The sequence below is a fragment of the Neltuma alba genome, unplaced genomic scaffold, assembly GCF_004799145.2.
Source record: "Neltuma alba isolate B1F8T4 unplaced genomic scaffold, ASM479914v2 tig00010684_pilon, whole genome shotgun sequence".
Lineage (NCBI taxonomy): Eukaryota > Viridiplantae > Streptophyta > Magnoliopsida > Fabales > Fabaceae > Neltuma > Neltuma alba.
Window position 1 is genome coordinate 50,982 of NW_021635524.1, and position 27,171 is coordinate 78,152.

At 35.5% G+C, this 27,171-nt stretch overlaps 3 protein-coding genes and 1 pseudogene across 4 annotated transcripts; 3 read left to right on the top strand and 1 right to left on the bottom strand.

Moving 5' to 3' along the window:
* The first annotated feature begins 3,404 nt into the window (after positions 1-3,404).
* Positions 3,405-7,056, top strand: LOC114758298 (scarecrow-like transcription factor PAT1). Of its 2 annotated transcripts, none has more exons than XM_028947329.1 (2): positions 3,405-3,492; positions 4,903-7,056. In XM_028947329.1, the coding sequence occupies exon 2, from the start codon at positions 5,098-5,100 to the stop codon at positions 6,724-6,726; it is 1,629 nt and encodes a 542-aa protein (XP_028803162.1). In that variant the 5' UTR covers positions 3,405-3,492; positions 4,903-5,097; the 3' UTR covers positions 6,727-7,056. The 2 variants fall into 2 exon arrangements, with proteins under 2 accessions (XP_028803162.1, XP_028803163.1); XM_028947330.1 differs by lacking the exon at positions 3,405-3,492 and adding an exon at positions 4,331-4,795.
* Positions 7,057-10,239: 3,183 nt separating this feature from the next.
* LOC114758286 (WRKY transcription factor 1) lies at positions 10,240-13,455 on the bottom strand. The gene is made up of 4 exons (XM_028947318.1): positions 12,823-13,455; positions 12,578-12,743; positions 12,320-12,478; positions 10,240-11,133 (listed from the first exon to the last, which is right to left on the bottom strand). The coding sequence occupies exons 1-4, from the start codon at positions 12,827-12,829 to the stop codon at positions 10,596-10,598; spliced, it is 870 nt and encodes a 289-aa protein (XP_028803151.1). The 5' UTR covers positions 12,830-13,455; the 3' UTR covers positions 10,240-10,595.
* A 5,736-nt stretch (positions 13,456-19,191) lies between these two features.
* On the top strand, positions 19,192-21,233 carry LOC114758239 (splicing factor ESS-2 homolog). Its single transcript, XM_028947277.1, has one exon. The coding sequence runs from the start codon at positions 19,389-19,391 to the stop codon at positions 20,907-20,909; it is 1,521 nt and encodes a 506-aa protein (XP_028803110.1). The 5' UTR covers positions 19,192-19,388; the 3' UTR covers positions 20,910-21,233.
* A 2,358-nt stretch (positions 21,234-23,591) lies between these two features.
* Positions 23,592-26,432, top strand: LOC114758242 (probable serine/threonine-protein kinase WNK11; annotated as a pseudogene).
* Positions 26,433-27,171: the final 739 nt, after the last annotated feature.

A 27,171-nucleotide genomic window follows, 5' to 3' on the forward strand; every position in this document is an offset into this window, starting at 1 on the left:
GATACATGATACTACCTCCGGTCCTAAATATAAGAGTCAGTTGACTAATTTGAAAAAATTAAGGAAACAAATTAAGTTAGTTATTTGTTACATATAGGTGTTGTATTTCCTAAAATATCCTTACTAATCAAGTATATTGGCTAGAACTACTATTATTAAAAGTACTATTTTGAAAAAAAATGTATAAATATGAGAGACAAAGTGGATTGGGGTCTTATATTTAAGACTAAGATAAAAGTCAAATAAAGTCTTATATTAAGGACCGGAGGTAGTACAAACTAATGATTTCTACAAGTGTTTACGTAAATTTGATATATATCACAAATCAAAACTCAAAAACCGGAGGCTAACAATTAATCTCCACTTTTTTTATGATAACAAAAGCTGATTAATTTTAGTTATATTAAATAAATGTAACTCAATTATTGCAATAATAAATCTCCATATCATTTTCCTTTTCCGTGGAGATCCAAGAGATACACTCACTCAAACACATACATATAAAAAAATGCTTCTGTACAGCACCTTTCCAACCTCTATGCTGCGAGCTGCTTTGCTATGTATGATTATATTCTTCATAAATATAACTGGACCATATTACATTTTATATGGATATTGTGCCATTACTATAGAAAGAACTTTAAAAGGCTTTTAAGAAGGATCAAAATGAGATGACATAGTTGATAGTTCATTAAACATTTAACGTTGTTAGTTGATTTTTTTGACCAGTTAACAAGTGCCACCTGGCTTAATGAGAATCAAACACTTGGGGCATCACATGTTTGAACATTTGACAGATGGATTCCCCTTCGTTAGTATTAGACGTTCAACTAAGAGGGTGTTTGGATACCCTAAAAAGTGCTTCTCAGAAGCACTTTTCTGCAAATCGAGATAAATTCCTCCACATATTTATCTCGTACACCGTAAAATTACTTCTGAAACCATGGTTTGGTTTCCATCCAAACACCTTCTAAGTTATTTATCACTCACACATGTCAGTCTTCTTTGATAATTGCTCAAATTAGAAAGAAATAATAGTGATTCCCAGTTTTGACTATGTAATGAATCTTATAAGGTTAGATGACTAATTATTTCTTTGGTTGTTCTCATCTATGTCATTGAATATTATAAATTATAAAAACTAAAGGAAAAATTATTGAAAATATATACCCACGACGATTTATGTTTTACCTATATTCATTTCATGTCTAGATCATTATGCTAAAAATAAATTCTAATGACAACTCTAAAAGGACAATTTATCACCTTTACAAATATACTTTTAGCAATGAATTAATTTCTGTGGTGAAATTTTTTACTTTTGACAATCATGGTTGTTACTGATAAACTTATACTTCTAGCTGTAACTCTATAGTATCAATGACAGTTATTAGGATGCTGGTCAAAAAAAAAAATGACAGTTATTAGGATATGAACTTGCAACGACTTTTTGCTGCTACTAAAAACTTTTTGCAGTGACTTTTTAACTTAACTGCTCTTGAATGTTACACATTATACAATCAGACTGTTAATAATACATCGTGTCACGTTGAAAAAAATGAATCATCTTAGAGATGTGCCTCTTTGGGAATTAACCAAAAAAATCACTTTTACATTTTATGAGATAAAACCACCCCATGTATTTATTTCATACAATCTTAAAATTATTTAAAATAAATTAATTCAAATACCCACATAAATTCAGTTGGCAAAAAAAAAAAACCCACATAAATTCATATGAGAGAGAATGTCATGAGAAGTTATTATGTAAAATCTCATAGATGTTATGAGCCTTCCGTTCCTTCACAAGTAAAATTGCATGGCCAGTGAATCAGTGATTATTACATTGTAATGATTTTCAACGTGGAATACTTAGATCAATACTACTAGTGTACTCCTTTAATCATGGTATTAAAACCCGGACCGGACCGGCCAGTTTGGACCGGAAACCGATGAACTGGTCACTCATCCGGTCCGGTTCTTATCTAAAACCGGAAAGAAACCAACCCGGCCTAAATCGTTTTAAACCGGTGTAACCCGGACGCAACTCAGGTAACTTGCTGGGTCAGATAGGTCACCGAGTTAATTTTTCTTTTGTCTTCTGGGTTCCAAGGATGACACCATGCTCTAATCATATTTATAGGGTAGAGAGGAAAAAAAATTATTGATCTTATTTATCAGACAGAGAGATAAAGTTTTTATATGAATGTACAATTTTATCCTTGTGTTGATTTTGTTCTCACGTGACATATTGTATATTAAATAGGAATAAATTAAAAAATTATTAAATTTTAAATAAAAATTAATAAAATTTAAAATTTTTATTGATACGTATAAAATATGTTGTAAGTGATCTATAAATAAGATGAGGAGGAGTGCTTTTTTTTTTTTTTCCTGACGAGATGAGCTAATTTAACGCCATTTAAGCACGACAGCTGGATAATTACATACTTGTGCAATAGACAGCTGGATTGTGTGTTACACACGTCATGTGTTCTAAATAAGGATTTAAATGAGAAGTAATTGTCACTGTTTGATCAATCTCTAAAATCTTTCATATTCCCGGCGGCGGCGGCGGACATGAACGGCCATTCCTTCCTCCTCCTAGCTTGCCATGTCCATAATCATATCACATCAACAACCTCATAAACTACATTACTCAAAACGATCGAGCTTGGAGGAAGAAGGTCTTTAATTGGCATGGTTAAATCAATTTGAACGCTGATTCTAGCAAAGCCACCCCCTTCATCGCTCTTCTGGGTAATAATTCATCAACCTTAACTAGCTAATTAGTTTTCCAACGTCCCACCATAATGTCTCTTAGCTTCATTTAACAATGCATATATAGGCCACTGGCTCTCATTTGGAAGATCTAGCTTGGATTAGAGAATCAGGTACTAAATTGGTACGAGATTACAAGTGAAATTAAACCTGCGATCTTCAGTGGAGCTTTAGGGCTGCTGCCATTAGTTATTGTGTGAAATATCGGACTTGAGAAGTTTCTCTATGATAGCATTTTGCTCTGGTGTTAGTATCGGAGCTGTACGTTCCCCCTCCAAAAGCCACTGTTGAACTAGGTCTTTGAAACTCTGTTCCACTTCCTTCTTGAGACCGTCAGAGCTGGCCATGGCCAGGCAAAAACAGGGGAACGCCAGCCACTACTAGCTCACACGCTGGTCTAGAACACACACACACTCCTCTCTGAAGGCCACCAAAAAAAAAAAAAAAGGAAACAAGAAGAGTTTTGAAGACCTACGTACCCACCTTTCTAATATACGTACTATTTTATTACGATAGTATGACGCGTTTTATTTTTATTTTTTAATTTTTTAATTTTTCTGTTTCTGTTTCTTTTCTTCAGTGTGATAAATATAATCCTCATCTTGTTGTTCCCTACTTTCTCTCTCTCTCTCTCAAACTCCAGTACTCCACGCGCACACAGAGAATCTTGTTCCATGGGGATTTCCAAGCTTTGAATCCCACTACACAATGGTAAGAAACTGATTTGATTTTCAAACGCATACATATCCTTCATCTCAAACCCATTTCATGGTTCCCTTTGAATTTTTGCTCCCTATTGATTTCTATTGATGGGTAAGAATTTTTCAGCTTAACTGGGTGTTTTTTCTGGCAAAATTGTAGAAAAAATTCCTTTTGCCGTTTCAGAGTCCCATTTTCTCAAACGGTTTGATAATTCTAGGTAATTCTTTGGATTTCTGCCAGTGTCTCTGTTTCTGTGGTGTGAGGAAATGTTCAACTTCTTTCCCCTAATGATTCTTGGCTGGAATGAGAGCTCTGTAATTTTGTTGAATGACCCGTTTTTGCAATGAATGCGACATTGTAGTGTCCATTCTTGTCTCCAATGGGTCAACTTCTGTTTACATTAAAGAAAAAAATATCGGTTTTACATGTTGAGGATGATTTGCAATGAACCTATTTGCTTGTTATACGATTTTTATTTTGGTAAAATGGGATATCAGTTCTTGTAGAGCTGGTTTTGGCTAGGAATATTTGGTTTCTTTATGAAATTAAGATTAAAAGCACTTACTTTTTATGGTTTGCGGATCTTTTGCCTTCTCCTTTCGGCTTAATCAATTTGAATTGAGTAAAGTACGTAGCCTAGACCTTTGATATCCTGCGTTGCCTTAATTGAATCTGGCGACATATTTTGCTAAGAATCTTTCTGCAAGTGTCGTTCCACCAGAAATGAATGTAAATCTGGGGTTATTTGGAGTGATAATTTTGGCTCAGAATGAATTCTGGGATTCCGATGTTATGCAATGAAATGGGCCTGGTAAATTTTATTGGTTTTTTAGTGCAGTCAGTGCCGTGCCGATGAAATATAATCATTGGATGTTTGATCTTTGAATTTATTTTTTTGGAAAGTAGACTTGCATGTTCAGTTTGTTCCAAATTTCTAAGAAATTTTCTTTCTTTCTCTCTATTTGTCTATCTCACTTTTGCTAAGAAAATTTTGTAGAATTGTTCATTTTCTGAAGTTTCTTGGACTTTTTAGTTCTTGACTTGACTTGAGCCTTTATCTTTGTCCTCGTTCAAAAAATAAACAACAAGAAGAAGAAGATTCTACGTTTGGTATGGGAGTCAATTTGCTGATAATACACGGAAGAAGGAAGAAAAAATTAGACTTTTTTTACGAAACACCGGATCTATTTATTCTCATGAATTAAAGGCGTGAAAAATATTCTATCTTTGCATTTATGTTCCTGCCAAACTGAATAGATTGGGTCTTTCAATTTTGAAGATGACTGTGATGGCACTAAGCCAAAGCTCACTGGTATCTAACTGACTACTTCATCTTCAGCTTTCTTTTTCTTTACAATGTAGGAAAACTGAAACTGATGGTATGATAATTCTGATTCTGTGATTTTTCTTCTTTTGCAGATATGGTACATATAATTTTCTATGGTTTATGCATAATCCAGACGTCTTCATTACAGATCAACGTGATATAGTTAAAGAAAATTCAAGCCCTCCTGTTTTATTGTCATGAGAACCGGTTGCCAATATTGTTCGGGTGCTTCAGTCACTCTGTTATAGTAGAGACACTAATTTGATACTCTGGTATCTATTTTTACAATGCAAGCATCCGAACGTCATAGAAGTTCAAGCATGCACTATCAACTGATGCAACAAACTGAGGCCTACTGCTTACCGCAGTATCAAGCGCTATACGGAAATGACATTAGAAGCCATGGAACCCACTTCTCTACTCCATGTTCTTCTGAACTCTATTGCACATTGGAGTCCTCCTCTGCGACTGGGATTTTCCATGTTTATGACTCGCCTTCAACTGTCAGTTTCTCGCCTAGTGGGAGCCCAATCTCGCAGCAAGATTCTAAATCATACTCGTACCCATCTGATCAACATCAGTCTCCAGACAATACTTACAGCTCTCCAATGAGTGGTTCCTGTGTAACTGATGATTTGCATAGCTTCCAGCACAAATTGCGAGAGCTGGAAAGTGTAATGTTTGGCCCTGACTCTGATAATATTGATAGCTATGACAGCACCATCAAGGAAGGAATTAACTTTCTTTGGCCTGAAATGGATGGCTGGAGGCAAACAATGGCGGTAATTTCTAGTAAGGACCTGATACAGGTTCTAGTCGCATGTGCAAAAGCCGTTTCAGATAATGATTTGTTAATGGCTCAATGTTTGATGGATGAATTACGCCAAATGGTGTCAGTTTCTGGTGAACCAATTCATAGGTTGGGAGCATATATGTTGGAAGGGCTTGTAGCTCGATTGTCTGCCTCGGGGAGTTCAATCTACAAGGCTTTAAGATGCAAAGAACCGGCGAGTGTTGAGCTTCTCTCATATATGCACATACTTTACGAGGTCTGCCCCTACTTCAAATTTGGTTACATGTCTGCAAATGGAGCCATTGCTGAAGCTATGAAAGATGAGGAGAGAGTTCATATTATTGATTTCCAAATTGCTCAGGGAAGCCAATGGATTACTTTGATTCAGGCTTTTGCTGCTAGACCTGGGGGACCACCCCACATCCGAATTACAGGTATTGATGATTCTACATCAGCTTATGCTCGTGGAGGAGGACTAAACATAGTGGGAAAGAGACTATCAAAGTTGGCTGAGAAATTCAACGTGCCATTTGAATTTCATGCTGCAGCTATCTCTGGCTGTAATGTTCAGCTGCATAATCTCGGGGTTCGACCAGGGGAGGCTCTCGCTGTGAATTTCGCATTCATGCTACATCACATGCCTGACGAAAGTGTCAGCACCGAGAATCACCGTGATCGACTGCTGCGCTTGGTGAAGAGCTTGTCTCCGAAGGTGGTGACACTTGTTGAGCAAGAATCAAATACAAACACTGCACCTTTCCTCCCTCGCTTCCTCGAAGCTCTGGACTACTACAAAGCTATGTTCGAGTCGATTGATGTGACTCTTCCCAGAGATCACAAAGAGCGAATTAATGTGGAGCAGCATTGCTTGGCGAGAGATGTTGTTAACATCATAGCTTGTGAAGGAGTCGAGAGGGTGGAGCGGCACGAGGTGCTCGGCAAGTGGAGGGCCAGATTTGCAATGGCTGGTTTCACGCCTTACCCTCTGAGCTCATTGGTGAATAGTACCATTAAGAAGCTGCTTGAGAATTATTCTGATAGATATACACTTCAAGAAAGAGATGGGGCTCTCTATCTGGGTTGGATGAATAGAGATTTAGTTGCTTCTTGTGCTTGGAAGTGAGAACTGGGCATTCTGCGAAGTTCTTTTTGAAGTGTCTGTTATGGGTTCTCCATAAACACATCAAGTGTCGAGAAAGTTCTGAAACACCCAATTTTGTGGTTGAGCTTCTTTAAGAAGCCGAAAACAAAATCCACTTGGCATGTTTTTATTTAGAGAACTCGAAAACAAACACTTAAAAATCTCAAGTATCATCTGAGAAAAGTGCAGATGAGTCTACTTATTCTGCTCTGCATAGTACAAATCCCTGTTACACCAAATATGACTCTTCCCATTTTCCTTGTTTCAAAAAGTTAAATCTGAAAATATAGCTAGTTTTCATTTTCTTTTTTAGCAATATTGTTCTTAAATGTCATGATCCTTTTTCTGGCCCCTGAAATTCTGAGCACTCCAGTTACATGGCTGGGAAAATCGTCACTGAAGGATTGCAGTTATTATCAGAATGGATACAAGTTAAATCACAATGAGAATTAACTTCAAAGTTTGAAGTATTATCTCTTCTTAAAGGGAAGTCCAGTGATGTCATTTGGTACATTATTATATGTATTTAAAAGATATAAAGCAACCATATAAGAAATCTCCATGTTTCTTCCCTTTGTTGATTTGACAATTTAGATGAAAATCAAGGACAATTTTTTTGTCTAATGCCAATCAATCACCTTTTTCAGTGACTTTGCCAATGGACTTTGATCATATGACTTTAAACAAGCTTATGGTCATTTCTATTTGATTGAAAATGATTTTCAATCCAATTCATTTATTTAGGAAAATGAAAGCTTATAATACACAGAAAGATACGAATAAAAATAAATATGAAATGTGAATTTTACAATTTAGGGGGCCAAACTTATATGAATGTCTTAAGCAAGCCAATATAGAAGATTAATAAATTTGTTCTGAATCTTAGCTTGAACTGCTTTTTCATGGGAAACCATTATATGTAGACTTTACTCTTAAGAAATGTTTGGTTTGTGAATTGACTATTTGGGCTGTTGACATGGTCTTCCCTCAGGTGGTAGGTCCTTTTGAATTTGACCCAAAGAAAAATTTGTGCACATTTCCGAGTCTTCGTTTATTTGTTTAATACGTTTTTGATTAAATTTAGGCTCTTCATTTGACATGCGGATCCATGAGGAAGAATCCTCAGAAATGACTTAAACAAAATTAGTTTATTTAAACCGTATCAAAATTAAGTCCAAAATGAATTTTGTAACATGTCACCATAATTCTCAGTGTTGAATGATTTAGTTTTTTTTTTTTTTTTGTTATGATGGAACTATTGGTATCCAAATCCTATTATCAAAATCCCAACTAATCTGACCCGACCCGACCAACTGAGATCCATTAAGGGGGTAAGGGTCTCTTAGCCAGAATATTTTCCATGCCCAAGAATCAAACCTAATACTTTTGATTAGCGGCTAGGATATCTATCGTCTCGGCTAATACATACTAGAAACCAACAGGACTAGGTCAACTGAAAGGAGTTAGTCCTTCACATGACTAACCAATATTCAAATCTTGTCGAGAGAAGGGTCCACATTTGGTGTCTAATAGTGTTTTGAATATAATTGCGTCCAATAGAAATAAAAAAAGAAGAAAAAACCTATGTTGGCATTTAGTTTGATTTTAATTGAAGGATTAATACAAATATTGGTCCCTCAAGTGTATCTTCATTTTGAGCTTAATCTTTCAAGTTTCAAACCACATGTTTTAGTCCCTTAAGTTTTTTTTTTTTGGTCTAAAACATTGATTCCTATAATTTAATAAAGATATGGACTATTTTGCTTCTTGATGGACCAAAATTTATGATTTAAAACTCAAGGGATAAAATTGAAAGCCATGCAAATTTGATAGACCAAAGATTATGTTGACCCATAATTGAAATAAGATAATATAATACTACCTCCAGTTCTAAATATAAGAGCTAATTGACTAATTTGAAAAAATTAAGAAGATAATTTAAGTTAATTATTTGTAATAAATGTGTTGTATTTTTTAAATATCTTTATTAATCAAGTTTATTGGCTAGAACTACTATTATTACAAGGATTATCTTGAAGGAAAAAAAAGGATAAATATGAGAGATAAAATGAGTTGAGGTCTTATATTTAGGATCAAAATAAAAGTCAAACGAAGTTTTATATTAATAACCGAGGTAGTAGTTTTTTCAGGTCCCTGCTCACTGATGTTGGTATAAATGATATATTTTGTAGGATTTGATTAGCGACTGATGTTGGTATAAATGATATATTTTGTAGACTTTGATCAGTCAGCATAAATCTATAGTTTGCAGCGAGTTAAGACTATTTTCCTTGGTTTAAAGATCGAAAACACTTGGGTTAAATTTTTATATCTATTGTATTAAATTCTTCAATTACGCATAATCATGTGTGTGTTTTTTTAAAAAATTTCATATAGGTTTATAATTAAATGATCATATTTCAAAATAAGATACATGATCATATATGATTAGAGAATTTGACATAATAGATATAAAGAATTGATGTAAATATCATTCTTAAAAATTATAACCGCAAACACAAAAACATATGTAAATTTACACAATTTGAAAATAGAAAAAACTTAGATCAAATTCCTTATATTCATTATGTCAAGTTTTTTAATCATAAATGACCTTGTGTTTTTTTTTTAGTTTCATATGAATTTATAATTAAATATTATTAAATGCTAATATTTTAAAAATAAAATATACTCCTCCGGTCCTTAATATAAGACCTAATACTTGAGTTGGTTTTGGTTCTAAATATAAAATCTATTTCTCATATTTATTAATTTTATCTAAATTACTGCTATGGATATTCCTTCAATCATTATCAAGTAGAAGAGAGAGAGGAGATATTAAGAAAGGTGATTATAGTATTTTAGAAAAAATGTGTCATTTTTCTTATAATTAACTAACTTACCTAACTTTCTTGATCTAATCAAATAGTTAAATAGATCTTATATTAAGGACCGAAAGAGTACAATCATGTGTAGCTGGACGTACTTGATAAAATGGACATTCGTATTGTCCTTTGAAAATATAGGCAATGAATAAAATTATTTTTCAATTCAACTTGGTTTTAATCTAAAACGAACACAAATATTTAAACCCCGGGCCGCTTATCCCCACATGATTAAAAACACACATATTACTATGAAACATTCATATGACATCCAGTTCCAGTTGCTCAATCAATTCTGATTCCTCCACCCCATCCAATAGTTTGCATCAGTCAGCTTCAATTGAAAGAAAGTAACCTTAGATATATTGAAAATTACTTCCGGCAAAAAAAAAATATATATCTTAAAAATTAGATACTCAGTCTGATTCATCTCTCAAGTGAATCTCATAAATTACACGTATCTTTTAAAGTTGAGATAATCAAAATCAAAATCTACTTGAAGACAACTACTTCCAACAAATGGAAGAACCATCCTTTGATGTCAAGACTTTATTTATGCAAGGCATTGTATCTGTCTCATTAAAACGACACATTAGAAATTCATCCCGGATGCCAACAACAACAACTGCACATTACTAAAGTTGACAATACATTGTCAAAAAAAAAAAAAAAAGGAAATGAAAACTAAGATAGATCCACAAGATTTTGTACATCCTTCACTTATTTATCCCATATAAATAGTAGTATACAAGTAATGTCCAATGTAGTAATATCCCCTTATATTATTAGTAAACCTTTCCAAATTCTAAGACGAGAGCAAGAGGGTGCAAGCGAAAACAAAAGGTTAGAATAGAGACAACAATCATCATCCCATATAATACTTAACTTATTCCTGCATCACCTATGTTATTGTCAGCTATTTTGGTCCTCAGTAAACTAGCTTCAACTTTGAAGAGCATTGCCAATTTAGCTTTGGACAGGATCTGCATCAGGTTCAGATCGTTTGTTTAACTTACTTTCTTCTGATACCTCTTCTTTCTGCTGTTTGTTTAATCTACAAGGAAGCTCAGAACCTGAATGGCACGTGGTACCATGGACGCCTGAATCATTTCCTGCGCCCGTGTTGCCATTTTGTTCTTTCTCACTTGAAGGGCTTTCAGAGACTCCCGTAGCGATCCCTTGAGATTCATCCATGTCACAAGTCTTTGGTTTAGCAATTTGCTCACCATTTGGTTGCTCCCGTGGCCTGCTTTCTAGGTGCAAGCAAATCTGTTGTTCTGCCGGTTTAACACAAACAGAGTTTTCCCCAGATTTGGTTCCTGAGTCACTATCGATGATTGTTGTGGAAGTATCTGCTGCTCCGTTATGAATAACAGTCGTTCCAGAGGGGCTTTCATGATCATGATGTCCCTCATATGTGGTAATCACAATTTTTTGATCATGAGAGGCCCTTTCCACATGCTTTTTGACAGGGCATCCAGGACTCGAGCACCGGTAATAACTTCTGGAAGAGTGTGAATGCAGTGTCACAAACTCCCAATTACATATAACCATAATCAATGTATCTATATTTCCAGGTCAGCTCACAACACAGCAAATTAGCATCTGAAAACAATTGTGAACAATATGTCTATAACTTGATAGGTTTTGCTGACAGCCACACTTCCCAATTCTTGTTAGAGGCCTTTTTTCCCAATAAAGGAAATGGGGGACAAAGAACAGCTAAACCTTATATTGACAAGTGAAGCTTTGGACAAGAACTAAATAAAAATCCGCATGTGCAATTAAGAGTTTTTGAACAAAAACACATGCTTAGGATATTTTTAAGAAATCCAACATATATGATTTTGAGCTGTAAAGCTATGTCTTCATGTCATGTTTATATTTAAGAATTTGATAGCAATTGTTTATAAGTTTTACTTTCTACAAAAAATTCCAAAATTTTGAACCAAAAGAATAGGGGAAACAAACTAATAGACGAAAAAACAGAGAAAAAGTGTGTGGGAGAAATAAACACGTAAAATGAAAATAGGAATATATAAGGAACCCTTGGATTCCAGCTAAGTTGAAATATGGGGACAACCGAATATAGAAAAACCATTATCCAAACGCTGCCAAGAAAAAGAACACGGACATTTGTTAGAAGTTATCTATGTATGGGGGCAAAAAGAATCCACGTTCAGAATTTCAAAGAAATCACATCCTTGTGTATCTAATAGATTAATTGAACTAACAGTCAAACTACGACAATTCGCTTGCCAAATTGGAAAAGCAATAACAACAATTGTAATGAGATGGAGCAAATTCTGATGAACAATAGAATGCTCCTAGTACATAAGGATACAGCGCAGAACAAATATTAATGATACAAGGTCATTTCTCCTTTTACATGAGGAAATCTGATGTTATTTTTCATGAATATAAACATAGAAAGCTAGAGAACGATAGGATATAACGCAGAATTTGTCATATATGGCAATGCCACAAAAAGTATAGAAGGAATACAGTTTAGTGATACATAATAAAAACTATATGGTTGGCAATAAGTAAATAGTGGGCAATGATATGAATTTGAAATGAAAGGGATTCAGGTTGGCAGCAATGAAGCACTAAGATATATTCACAACCAGCTAGCACAACGAAAGTAGGCAAAATGATTAGGTAAATCTCAAATAAAGCCAAACCTCTACCTTGGATTTGGATTTCCTTTTACCAGTTTCTGCCCATACTTGCGCCAACGGTATCCATCATTAATAAAATCAACCTCACTTGAAGTCTGAACGACATAACGAGATTCACCAACTGACTTCTCAGCCCCAGAGGCATCAGCATTGCTAATGTTTTTCTTCCTGTTTGATATTAAATTTGTGAGTAACAGAAAAGTTAGACATCATATATATGATATATCAATTCAAATGGCTGTAAAAGTAGGTGGCGCAATATTGTACAGGCGTTTTGACTCAGGATCCTCATTGGCAAGAACCTCATCCCTTGTTCTAGTCGACTGTAAAGGTGCAGCTTTGACCTCATCAACCGTGGAAACTGTTGAAACTGGATGAGTTTCTAGAGACTTGTTCGGTTGAGGCACACATCCATGCCCAATGGATGTTTTGTCTTCATCAAGGATGCCAGAAAACAATCAGTAACTTTGTGAAGGATACAAACTCAAATACAAGAAAAGTTAGCTTCTTACCTTCCATGTTGGCTAGAGAGGGCTTATTTGATTTTTCTTCGACAGCTCGTGGACTGTTCACTTGAGGATGATTATGCTGACCAATGCAAATGGTATCTGTAATTTGTCCGTTATTTGACTGCTCCAATTGCTTCTTCGCTGGGCAGTTGGAATGTGTGCACTTGTAATAGCTCCTTACATATTCATTGCCCTTAACATTTTTCTGGCCATATTTTCTCCAGTTATATCCATCCTTGGAGACTTTTTCACGTGCTATAGAGGGACCACCCTGACCACCATGCAATGCACGTGGAATAGTGCTAGTACTCTGCAAGGGTTCCACATGTGGTAAAGAGCATATGCTCCATTGCTCTGATTTCCGTGCATTGGCAGAAGCATCAGAATCCCACACTCCTTTTTCGGCTACACTGTCTTTTGATATCTTTTCACATATAACAGGTGGTCTTTCCTCTCTAGATTGCAATGGGCGATAATCAGTATTAGGACTCTGCACAGGTCTCTGCAGTGGTGAGGTACATGCACTTCCTTCTTGATCTGATTGCAGAGCATCAGGGGTAGCATCAGAATCCTGCACTTCTTTCTCAGTTGCAACAGAAGAAATTCTTCTTGCTTCCTCCGGGTTGGATGAATCAATTTATCATCACAAGTCTCTTGTGACACAGTAATATCGCTTTGAGAACTCAGCCTCTGATGCAATTTATCAGAAGAAACATTGCGATCAGCACTTTTGTCTGAAGAAACCATGTGCACCTCTTTTATATCAGAAGCAGAAAGATCCAGATGAACTATATGTTTCCATAAATGTCTTCAGTGGTGGACTTGAACAAAATCAATGTGCTGGTAGAGTACATATGCAAGACATATTTGAATAACTAATTAGAATAAGCACAAATTTGGATGCAATGCTATCAGTAAAGTTATCAATCCAGCAATTATTAAGTTGAAACTTTAAGTTATGCATTTCATACAACTTAGGGAACTTTATCACTCATCAGCCATTTCTAGTAACAAACCATAGTTATCAATAGCTGCGACTTGTATAGCCTCGCAAGTTTCATGTAGCCCAGCTATCATCATGCCACCAGTGTGATAGAACCCAAGCAAAATAGTACTACCTCTGGTCCCTAATATAAAACCCCAGTTGACTAATTTAGGGAGATTAAAAAAATTACTAAATTACTTTAAAGTATTTACATTTATTGTTTTTCTCCAAATTAATTTGCTTCACTTATAAATTGACATATAATCTAATGATACACATAAATATTTTAGAGATATCATATAACATATGCTATAATTAAGTAATTTAGTAACATCCTTAATCTCCCCAAATTAGTCAATTAGATCTTATATTAAAGATCGGAAGTAGTAGATATCCAACATTGAATTGATATTAAATATAAAAATACTCTTCTCCCCGAAGAGAAGAAGAGTGTTACAGTACAAGAACTCACTCAAATTGATGATACATTCTATTGGATACAAAAGAAAGTGCACTAAATATGTTAGAAATCACTAACACACTAACACGGAATGCAAAAATGACAAGGAAATATGATCTTTCCCTGCCCCAACCTAACATTCGAGAGGCCAGAATTCTCCTCACCACTCTCAGGGTGCGTTTGGTATGAGGCATTTAGAGTGGAGTGGAGTGGAGGGGAGTGGAGGGGAGGGAGGGGGAAGAATATTAATCATTTCGCCTTGTTTGGAAACATACAAATTTTAGGAGGGAAGAGAAAATTTTTCCTCCCCTCCAAAATTGAGGGGATTTGGAAAGAAAGAGCAATATTTTACCATATTGTGACTATTATACCCATATTTATTTTTAATATCCCTATACTACCCTAAATTCTTTTCTTCTTGTCCCCAGATACTGCTCTTTCCTTTGCATGACCAAATATTGCATTCAAAAATGGAATACAGTACAAGTTGTGACTGAACATTACTTCAGTCTTCTTTTCAATAATTCTTCACGCTCCAGAGTATATTAGAATTTCGGTATAAGTATTGCTCAATATATTAAATGTTATTTACAATTCTATTTTATTAAACATTCTATAAAATTTGAAAAAATAATCTTAAATAAAATAAGGGCAAAATTGTCTATGTCAAAATATTTTTCCCTCCCCTCCCCTCATGAACCAAACAAGGTAATATTAAAACTCCTCCCCTCCCCTCTTCTTTTATAAATCCAAATAAGGTAATATTAAAATCCTTCCACTCTCCTCCCCTCCCCTTCCTCTCATTGAGCCAAACAGACCCTCAATGTCCAAAAGACAACTTAATTCTCCCAGGATGAAAGAGAAGATTTAAAGAAAGTGTTACAAAAGACTAAACATACCCTTAACTGCACCTACTCCCTACTCATATTCCACTTCCTTTACCTTACAGTCAGGAACCTTAGGTTAATACTCTTATCCACTGGAATTGCTCTTTCCTATACCATTTCCCTTCCCATAAATTCTGCTATAGGCCCTAGGAAATGATTTGTAAATCTGCTCTGAATCTTCAGCTCCATCAAAGTGCTATTTTTCTGTTTGTTGTAGTGCATGCTATATGCCCTAAAGCAAGATTAGGGATACTAGTTTAATTCACTTTTAAGAGACCCAACCCTAGCATTTCTTGATCCAACTTTTACCCGTCACTGGCAGTTGCCAAAAATTCCTGTTGTCCTCTACCAGCAGTTCATGCTCTGTATCCACCGCCATGACCTAACTTTCTTGTCAAACCATCTCCACGAACTTCCTCAGAAGTTGAAAAGGAAATCGACTGTTTTCCTACTGATGACTGTTAAGGTGATATGGCATTTGATCAAATAGAAAATGAAGAAGTTTTCTTAGCGTATAGCTCAGACTCCATCTGGGTCACACTTATGTATCTTATGACTTTAGCACTTGATGTTGCAACTAATGGCTGACTATTATGCTGATATGAGTTTTGCTTTTTAATGTGTATTAATCACTAATCATTATGAATTATTCTATATAAGTTAATGAGAATTGCAAGCTCTTTTCCCATTTGGCCTGCACAATCCTAGGTGCTACACTATAGCATTTTTTAGCACTAGTCACTGCAAGTGCATTATGAGCTACAATGACCATGTAGTAAAGTCATCAAGAACTCAAGAGTGATATGCTAGAAATACATGGATGCCAGAAAATCTCGTTTTCCAAATGACTTGTATACTCATGTCAATGCTGCATTAAGCATTCTTTGTCGTATAATTGGTGGTGGTTTAGTCTGACATGAGTTGCATAGTAATTAGTCAATTAATCAAATCACCATTCATCTGATGCACATATATAAGATGTTGATCAACGGATTAATAAAAAGGAGAAAAGGCCTAGGCTTGTTCACAAAGATTGAAGATCCTGGAAGTGATGCTTCTTTTCCCAGTTACTGTAGCAAATATTATTAGAAGTTTTATCCCAAGCATTCAAAGTTGACTGTAACAGCGTGTATACATAGAAATACATGTGTTCAGATAAAAACAAGTTCAAATTCTAAACCAAAATTCGATTCCCCGCACCTTTCTGATATTATTTGCATTGAATTCCAAATATTACACTTTCTTGATACGCAGACAAAACTCTACAGGCTTTTTTCCACTTCTTGTCTAAGACTAACCCAAGCAGACCCAGCGCGTTTCGCTACGCCTTAATTTTCTGCTTTATATTTCAAGACGAGCAGGAATACAGATTTTCATAATCAAGGTCTTGTATAACAACAATTCAAAGATTAAAAAACAATCACTTTTCCACCTTCTCTCGAATTTTCAAACACCCACAACTTGATAGCTTGATTACCGCAACAAATCAACAACAAAATTCAATTTCTAGGACAAAGCAAAGCAAGAGCAATTCCAGTCAAATTATAGAAAAACACATAAAGGAGCTTGAAAAAAGAATAAACCCTCCATTTGTGAGCTGAAATAAAGCCCAAAAACCCTAAGGATACAGGGGAAATCATTACCTGGAGGAGGAATTTAGCAGAATCAGAAATCAAGCATGCGTGGAGATGGGAAGAAGAGTGAGTGAGGGAGTGGGTGGAGGGAAGAAGAAGCATAATAAGAACATGCTCCTTGTTGTGGGTTTGGTTTGGCTTTTCAAGTTTGGAATAATGAAAGAAAGTCCAACATGTATAAATTCCTTATTTTACCAAGAAAAGGAAACTTGGGATGCCGAAGGAGAAAAAGTCCACTCCCAAGTGAGTATCATAGAGAATATGATCTCTCTGTGCTTTGATCTGTCAGACGCCTCGATTGGATGCTTCTTGCTTTGGTTTTTTGGACAACACATACCCTTAGTGGACCTAAACCTGTGGCCCTCTTCACATGTTCTTGGGCTTCAAGCCTCTTGGGGCTCCTTTTTTTTTTTTAAATACACCTTGGGGCTCCTATTTGTTGGTCATAGTTATTGTTCAAGGAAGAAATAATTTCATGTGTACCAAAACAAGAAATAATTTCATATCAAAGATTAGAATTTAGTACAAGAAGCTAGTTTCTTATAATATACCGAATTAAGATTTAAATTTTTATTAGAAAATATTTTCATATTTAGTGTGTGACAATATCTTAAGCATTGCTTCCGAAGACACCTATACCAAAAAAAAATTATACCATAGTATCGAAAAAATAATTTTATATCATACTATTTGTATATTGATTATTAAATTTTGTCATTAAAAATAATCATGTAAATAAAAATAAAAATCATTTAACTGTGACTTTAGAGCAGCATTCATATATTATTTTCCAATTTTCCCGACAGCATAATGAAATTATTATTAAAAAAAATGATATTTAGGCAACAAAAATCAAATTAATCTAATATTAGAACCAAAATATTTAAGAATATTAAAGTTAGTATACCTTGGCAGCCCATCTTAAAATATGCAGTTATATAAATTGGTTGATTGGAAATTTAAAATTATTCCCAATAATTAATAATTAATTTTTCATAATATTTTTTACAAAATATGAATAGTGTATAATTCATTGGCGTTCTGTAATTAAGTTAGAATAATTTTATTCAGAAACTTACTTTAAAAATACATTGAAAAAAATTTAAATTCAAGTGTAATCTTAATTCTTGAAACGCTTTTGTCCCGATACTTGAGAAAATGTTAGCTAGCTTTGATAAATAATGATATAGAAGATAAAAGGGTCAAGCTAAATATTAGGGGTGTCCAAGGCCGACCCGTTCCGGTCCCGGTCTTATTGGGATAGGACGGATTCGTCCCAAAATTTTTTGGGACAGGACAAAAAAGGGACCGGGACGGGGTCGTCTCGTCCCGGTTCCTTTTTTTTTTTAATTTTTTTAATTTTTTATCATATTTATATAATATCATTTTTTCATATTTTTTAAGATTTGGGACTATTGTATGGAACTATGGATATATTTATTTAGAGTTTTTATATTTGTTAATGATATGAGATTATTGATTTTAGAATTTTTAGCAAGTTTTTATTGTGTTAAAATTTTTGTTTAGAGTTTTTATGATTATTATATGTAATATTTTGAGCTTTTGTTTAAGAGTGCCCAAACAAATAAAAAAAATAAAAGATGTTTTTTTATAAGGTTTAAGCCCAAAAAAATAAATTAAAAAATCAGATTTTATTAAAAAAATTAAAAAAAAAAAGCTCGGGACGTCCCGGATCCGTCTTGTCCCGACCGGGACAACCCCGGGACAGGCCGAGACACGTGACAGAAAATCTGTCCCGTACTGTTCATCGGGACGGAACCGGGACGTGCCTGTTTCTGTCCCGATCCGTCCCGTGAACAGCCCTACTAAATATAATCCCATGGATCTTTTTTTTTTTTTTGCGTACCTCTCCACATTTTAAATTTATTTTTTATTGAAAGTCTCAACACGTTAAATTAATTTTCAGTACATTAAACATTTTAGAATATTTTTTCAGTAACAATTAATTTTATATTTATTAATTTTTTTAGGTGAAGGATAATTAATGTCACTACTTTTAATAAAGGATTTGTCGCCCATCAGCCCTTCAATCTTCATTACTTCTTTTTATTACCAATGTGATGTTTGGGTGAGATTAAAAACTATGGTTTTAGAAATATTTTTACGGTATATAAAGTAAATATGTAGAGAACTAATAAGAGTTGGTCTAGTTGGTAAAGCGTCAGTTTATAACCTGATCCTGATGAATCTCCAGAACTCAATTCACTTAAATTTTTGTATATAAAAAAAAATATAAAAGGGTTTGTTTCGATTTTCAGAAAAATATTTTTAAAAAGTGCTTATTAAACTTTTTAAACACCGCTAATTTTTTAATTTTCGTGACTCTTTTATCCGGTTATTATTGTTCTCCTTTCTTTCCCTGACCTGGAAACTTGTAATTCATGAGGATGAGCACACAGTTTTCTGCACACCCACGAGAGCCTGAAACCCAAACCTAAGCGTCCTATTGAACTTTCCGCGTACAGCCAATCTCCAACTTCCTCTCCAATTCAATCTTTCCTTCTCTTCGAAAAATCTCATCTCTTAAACATTTGCTTTTCTGAAAACCCTAATCCTAATCTTAGCCCCAATTCTCAACAGTTATGCTTCTATCTCCAGGCCACTCCCCTCGCCATATCTCTTCTCCCTCTCCTTCTCTTTCCCAAGTTTCTGTGCAAAACCCCAATGATTCATCCTCTGAAATCACTCCTAAGATCCCTCGCAAGAACCAAGCCGTCCTCGATGAGGATACGTATGTTGCCGCCATCGAGAAGATCATCGAGCGCGACTTCTTCCCTGATATTTCCAAGCTTAGGGATCGCCTTGACTGGCTCGAAGCAATCAAGACCGGCGATCCGGTTCAGATTCGTGATGCCCAGTTGAAGATCATGGAGCGCCGTGGACGGAAGGTAAATAATTCTAACGCTGATGGTAGAACGCAAACGCCTGGTTCTACTTTTGTTAGAAATTTTACTCCTTTTGATGAATTTGATGGCAAAACCCCGAGAACACCGGGTTTTACGAATGGGGAAGCATCTGATGGGGGTCAGCCTAGCGAGGAAGGCGGTGGGGTGGATACATCGCTTAGCCTGGATCAGTTTCTTAAGAGGTATACGAGTGAGGACAATTATAGTTTTTCTAATATTTTGGAGAAAGTAAATAGGAAGAGGAAGGAGAGATTTGGGTACCTGACAGAAGGGGAGAAGGAACATGTTGCCGCTATTGAGGATGCAAAGGGGGATAGGATAACAGATGGATTTGGGACGTCTGATCAGCCCCCAAGTACTTTAGATGGGTGGAAGTATACAGCAAAAAATCTGTTGATGTACCATCCAACTGATCGTGGGGAAGCCCCTCTGACTGAAGAGGAAAGGGCCGTAAGGATGAAAGGCTTGACAAAGGAGATTAATCGTTCAAATACAAGATTTCATGGTAAAATGATGGAATCTAAGCCAAATGACGATGGAACTCTTGAGGTGCTTTATACCCCTGTTGCTGGTGCAACTCCAGTTCCTATATCAGATAGAGAAGGGGAGAAATTAAAGAAGTATGATTTGGAAGATTTAAGGAAGACTCCAAATCCATTCTATGTTGAATCTGGAAAGAAAGCTGATAATGGTTATAGCTTTGTAAGGACACCATCTCCTGCTCCAGGAGTCACTGAGTCCCCATTTATTACTTGGGGTGAAATTGAAGGGACCCCACTGAGGTTGGATCCAGAGGATACGCCAATTGATATTGGTGGCAGTGCTGATGGACCTCATTATAAGATTCCTTCTGCACCAGCAAGAGATGAAAAGGCTCACTCTCTTTCTAGGGAGGCTGCACGTAAGCTGAGGGAAAGGTCAAAGATGTTTCATAAGCCTCCGTTGCCGTCACCAGTTAGAGGTGGAAGTGCTAGTCCAAATGTTCGGACTCTTTCTCCTGCTGCACAGAAGTTTGTGAGGAATGCTATTGCCAAATCTTCATCCTCTGTTGATGAAACACTTCGGGCTAGTTATCGTGGTTCTAGTCCTGCTATGAATACTCCTAGAAGTGTTAGAAGTGTATCAAGGTTTGGTAGAGATGGAAGCATGAGTTCTAGGTCTCCGTCGGTTAGAGAGGGGTCAGATGCCCCTTGGTGATGTGTTGTCATTCTCTTGCTATGTGTATTATTTCATACTTCAAAGTCTTGATAAGTTGACTATGTTGCAACTATTTACTGGATAAATCAAGTTAAGACACTTTACCATGTAAATTCAGAGAAAATGTCAGACTTCAAATGAATGTTTTCTTTTGAATATTTCCTGTACTGAGGATGTAACGTTAATCCTTTCTAATTTGTGAGGATCTTCCTTCTTGGTTACTGTAATCTCTCCTATCCAGTGGTCTGCCATGCAGAAGATATAGCATCATGTTAGTGTGGTTGAGCTATGCTTTGAAATACCATGTTTTGACTTAGGTATGGATTTTGTTCTTGCCATAAATTTCCTCATTATGTTGTTAAATAGCATAAAACCATAAACATCGTCAAGATCTCGTTCTATATTTGTTCAAAGACACTTGATATTGTCACCAAAAAAGATACTTGATTTTTATTTCAGAAAGGTGCTAAAAAAATTGAGATGAAACCAGCTGGATGTTGGTTTGGAGTTGGTTTCTCTTCATTATATCTTTATTGTAGTTTTGGACTGTTCTAATTAAATTTTAACGACGTAGATTAATTTGTACCTTTAAAAACTATTCCCTCCGTTCCTTATTATAAGAGACAAATAACCAAATTACGTTGATCAAAAAAACAGTTAAAGTTAGTTGAGGACAATTAATGTGTAAAAAGTATAATATTTTTTCTAACAATGCCCCCATTAATAAGGAGAGAGAGTATGAGAGAGAATAATTAAATATTAAAAGAAAGAGAAGTGGGAGGGAGAGAGAGTATGAGTTGGACACAAAATAAATAGGGGTAAAATAGGAAATCAATACAAAAAAATAGACACAACTTTAAGTGTCTCTTATATATAGGAACATGCTATAAGCATCAAATGTCTCTTATAATAAGAAACGGAGGGAGTATCTAATTTAAATCATCAAAATTCAGTTCAACATCCTTTGGCCAGCGTGGTCTCACCATTAAGAGGAGAGAAGACATTTATTGTGTCGTTTACATCTTGTTGGCTGCCTATGATGATATGAACACTTACAGACTTGCACTTGTGTACAGAAGATTAGAAAGGAGAATCTGATATATGAAAAGGAGATGTTAGAATGTGCGTGGAATGAGCAAGTCTATTCTTCAACACTTGCTCTGCAGTATACAAGTATAGATTTCAAAAAAAGAAAAAGAAAAAAAGAAACGGCAAGGAAAGAAAAATAGCATGAAAATATCATATTCATCTTCCTGCCAAGTGCATTGCTTTTTGCCTTCCTGATTTTGTAAGGCAAAAGAACTATTTCTATCCAACAAAAAGTGGCTTTTTTTTTCCCCTCACAAATTTAATTTTATGCACACCATTATTTTCTTTCCGTTTCTATGCCTGAAAGTGTTGTGTCTGCCATGTTGTCATCCGGTCTCAACTTGCAAATCAGGAAAAGGAAGATTAATTATTAGGTGGGTCAGTATATCTGATGTGATTTCTAGATTTTGCAGCAACTTGGCTGCTTGAGAGGAATGAACTGTCACTGCTACATTTAGATGTTCTGGAGTTTCACACATCCTGCACTGAATTGCACGGGCCATCCGGTCACGGGACTGTTTTGCTGCAATAGTTAAAGAGCTTGAGATCAAATTCCTGAATGAAACTGTCACAAATCACTGTATACCAAGGCTCCTTTGATGTTATTTTTTTAATGGAAATTCTGATATGAAGATTCACCATATCTTTCAAAGGGTCACGAAAATGGTGGTGACTGAGGAAGGTATTGGCAAGCAAGGACCAGATTTTTGATATGAGCACGGGCTATGCCTGAAACTTTTTTGTGTGAAAGGACAGCTTGACGAAGCTACTTTTTGAGTCTTTAGGAAGAAGAAGAAGAAGAAAATAATAATTAAAACAAAACAAAATTTTTAATGCTTCCTCATTCTTCTCGTGAAGGAACCAATTTTCAGATGCAGATCTGCAATATATTGTTTCTTTGATTGCTCCTAGCTCGGGGCCAAAGGATCATATTAGGAGATTTAAATGTGTCTAAAGTTCTTAAGGCGGTTAGTGAGAAAATTAATGCTCCTAGCTGCAAATCAGTCTTTTTCCATTCTAATTATTCATTTCATATCACAAAGGGGACTTTTTCTTCAAACATCATTGAAAACTCCTAATGACATATTCTTTACATTTTGCTGTCCAAATGAGATGAGTTACAAGTTTCAATTAAATGTGAAACCATACACTATGGAAGTTAGGAAAAGTTGTGATCCCCATTAAATTAAAATAAAAGTAAGATTTATGAAAGGTTAAATGCACAACCATGTTTAAATAAGATTTAAAGTATGTCTAATGAAATTCTTTCAAGATTAAACACACAACCTCATGTTTAAGTAAGATTTAAAGAATCACATCTAATAAAATTCTATAAATTAAACTTTTAAAGAGTTATACTGGCATAAAGGGCATAAGCTTCTAACATTTGCGGCATTACCAAAATCAGACCAAATAGAAAGCAACAGATTTTATGTATAAAAAAGAAAACAATAAATTTTACCCCAAAGAAAAACAAAGAAATAAAACCGAAACGGCGTCGTTTCAATCATGCATCCAATTCCCGGGCACTATAAAAAGTCCACCTCTGTTTTGTTACAGCTATAATTCCATATTGCGCCCATTTTCGTTTGCACGCTCACTTGGTATGAAGTTTGTTCCACGGACTTGCTCTCTCGTGAACCAGAGAATCCTCCCTTTCTTTCTTCATCACTCTCATTATTCACTCAGACTCTTCTTCCAGGGTTCAATTTGCTGAGCAATTCAGCCACAGAATTCTGGTTCTTCGGCTAAGATCCTCCTTTCACTGGTAAGCTTTTAAGTTTTTAATTCACTCGTTCAAATGTTTCATTGTAATTCTGAAGATTGATTGCTGATCGGAAAACCTAACATTGTTTTGTACTTTCAAATTGTGAGGATTCCAAGTCCGTTGTTCTGAACATCATAATTCTTGGGTCTTGGTTTGGTAGTTATATGGAACTTTCCAAATAATTGGAAGTTTCATGCTGGTTTTGGATTTAGTTCAGATTGTTAGTTTTCGATCTTTTACGTGCTGCTCTCACAATTTTCTTGTGTTTTCGTTCTGTTCGGTTGTGTGAACCTCGATCATCATCTTAACCGTAGGGGACGATTTCCTTCGTCTGTTCACCGTGCATGAATCACATCTCAGTTTTTCTCTTTCTTTCTGCCGATAAGACAAGATTGTGATAGCCTTTTATTTATTCTCTCTTTCTCTCTTTTTTGTTTTTAATTGATACCGTTCGAATTCCAAGAAAACAAGATTTTTTATTGGCTATTTTTTCCTTTGGGGGGACGGGGGCAGAGGAGCGGTGGTGAGAAGGTTATGACGGAAAGTAGGAAGCAAGCGTTTTCTTCAGAACTTGCGTTAAAAAGACGTTATTGACATTTCCATCTAATTAAACATTCTATTTTGGTGTATTTTGAAAATGTCGTCTGTAGACCATTGATTCGTTTACATGATTAGAGTTTACACTGTATTTCTCAACATGAAATTCTTTAGCCTGAAGGATGCTATAATGACAATAAGGAAGCTTGCAGGACTTTCAGGGAACAAATGCATGAATAAAGGATTTAGTAGAAATATTTTAACAGCCCATCACAGTAGATAATATGATTGAATATTTCATGGCACAAACTTTAGTCTAGCACAATTATTGTTTGCCCTTTTAAATAAAAATAAAAAGAAAAAAACGGTTCGGGAAAGCTTTTGGAGTTGATTAGCTTGACTCTTCAATTTTGTTCTTATAGAAATGGTAAATTAAAATTAGCTCAAATTAGACTAGTATTGCTGCTGTCGTCAAATTCGGAATTTCTTCTTTCAGAATTAATTCTAAACAAAACCACTACGGCTCATGCCAATCTCTGTCATTTAGTATGGTATAATCGAGCATCTTCCTACGATTGAGATAAAATATTTCTCGTGTAATTTTGGTCATGATTAGAATTGATAGCACTGACCTTTGAACTCTATAACCGATATTTCTGTCCTCAGGATTAGTTATTGAAAATGCCGGCTAAGGACTCATATTTGAACACTTCTGATCTCATAGAACCATTTGCTGAAGTTGACCCAACTGGTAGGTTTGGGCGGTACGATGACCTGCTTGGCAGTGGTGCTGTGAAAAAGGTCTATAGGGCCTTTGATCAACAGGAAGGCACAGAGGTAGCCTGGAATCAGGTGCGGCTGAGGAATTTTAGTGAGGACCCTGTGCTTTTAAATCGTCTTCACTCTGAGGTTGAGCTGCTTAGAACATTGAAGAACAAATATATCATTGTCTGTTATAGTGTATGGAAAGATGAAGAGCGGAACACTTTAAATTTCATAACTGAGATATGCACTTCTGGGAATCTGAGGGCCTACAGGAAGAAACATCGTCAAGTATCCATCAAGGCACTGAAGAAGTGGTCAAAACAAGTTCTTGAAGGACTGGAATATCTACATACACATGACCCATGCATTATTCACAGAGATCTCAATTGTAGTAACATTTTCGTAAATGGGAATGTTGGCCAGGTAAGTACAAAAGACAATACTTTGAATCTTGACTTTTCTCTTTCCTATTTTTGGCGTGAACCTAGAACTTGTCCATTGTATATGTGAATCAAAGAATAGAAAGAAAACGTTATGGCTACATTGTGATTATATGTGGTCAACGAGCAAAGTAAATATGAAAATGTGCTTTATAAACAGGCCACATAATGAGCAAAATCCAATATTCTTCAAGATCTTTTAAACCCCAGTAATTTCCATTTTAAACCATATCAATCTTTTCTGATTCAATAAGCTTCAAAATGCTTTCTTATCCTGCCAATTCTAAACTAAGAAATTAGCTTTTAACTTTGGATTTTTTTTATAGGTGAAAATTGGTGATCTGGGGCTGGCTGCAATAGTTGGAAGAGTCACGCAGCACATTCAATTATAGGGACACCAGAGTATATGGCTCCAGAGCTGTATGAGGAGGATTACACTGAGATGGTGGACATATACTCTTTTGGAATGTGTTTGCTTGAGATGGTGACAATGGAGATACCATACAGTGAATGTGACAGCGTAGCCAAGATATACAAGAAGGTAACAACAGGAATAAAGCCTCAGGCTCTAAATAAAGTCACCAACGCAGAGTTGAAGGCGTTCATTGAGAAGTGCATTGCACAACCAAGGGCACGACCTTCAGCCACAGATCTCCTCAAGGATCCTTTCTTTTCTGAACTCAACAACAATGACCAGGGACCACATCCAGACCCAACTGGTTAATCGCTTCATTTCACATGTTTTTTTGATGAGTTTATCCATATCAGTGTTGCTGTTACGGTATATTGTATTTCTCGTTGCTGTTACGGTATCTCACTATGCGCATGCCGAAAATAAAGTTCCGTACATATATGATTCTGCTGTGCCCGCTTCACCTGTCAAAAATGTTTCTTGTGAAAAATCAGTAGTAGATTTCCCTTAAAGTTCAGCCTGTTTATCCTGGCTTGCATGCTACATTTTATTAGTATCTACAGAAAAACAATAATGACCGAAGCATCCTTTTTTCATATTGCAAAATAGGAAGGGTTAGAATGAGTTGTAGTACAACCTGCAACCATGTTGGTCGCCTTGGGTTGTTCAGCATCGAGCATATGACTAGTATCCATTTCAGAGAAGACATGAAATCATTTGGATGAGGTTTCAGAGTCTTGCTTGATTGGATTTCTTCTGCATTATTGCCCCAGGATCGAAGGCTGTAATGTTTTTGCTTTTACATGAAGCGGTAATTGAAATAGGTTATTCTAATATGTTTTAAAATTTCATTATAGAGACGCAAGATTATTTTAAGGGGTTTTTCCCCTAAGGGAGGTTATTATTACAGTGAGATTTGAAGAATCCTTGAGTTGATATAAAATATTCTTATATGTTTTACTCGGAATAAATACATGATAGAAATACAATTTTAAGTTCATGAAGCGTTGATTTTAGTGGAAAGAATTTTGATCCATTAAACAAATTTTAAGTTGAACTTCGTGTAAATACAGAAGATGTATTTGAGAGAGTGATCTCTAATTGGATTTGACAATACTCGAATCTAATTTAGTCAGATAACCATATTTAAAAACAAAAAAAAAATCAACTTTAAGTGATATTTACGTACTTGTGAATGACAACCTAATCTTCACAAAGGACAGAGCCATCACCAGATCCCCCATGCTCCAG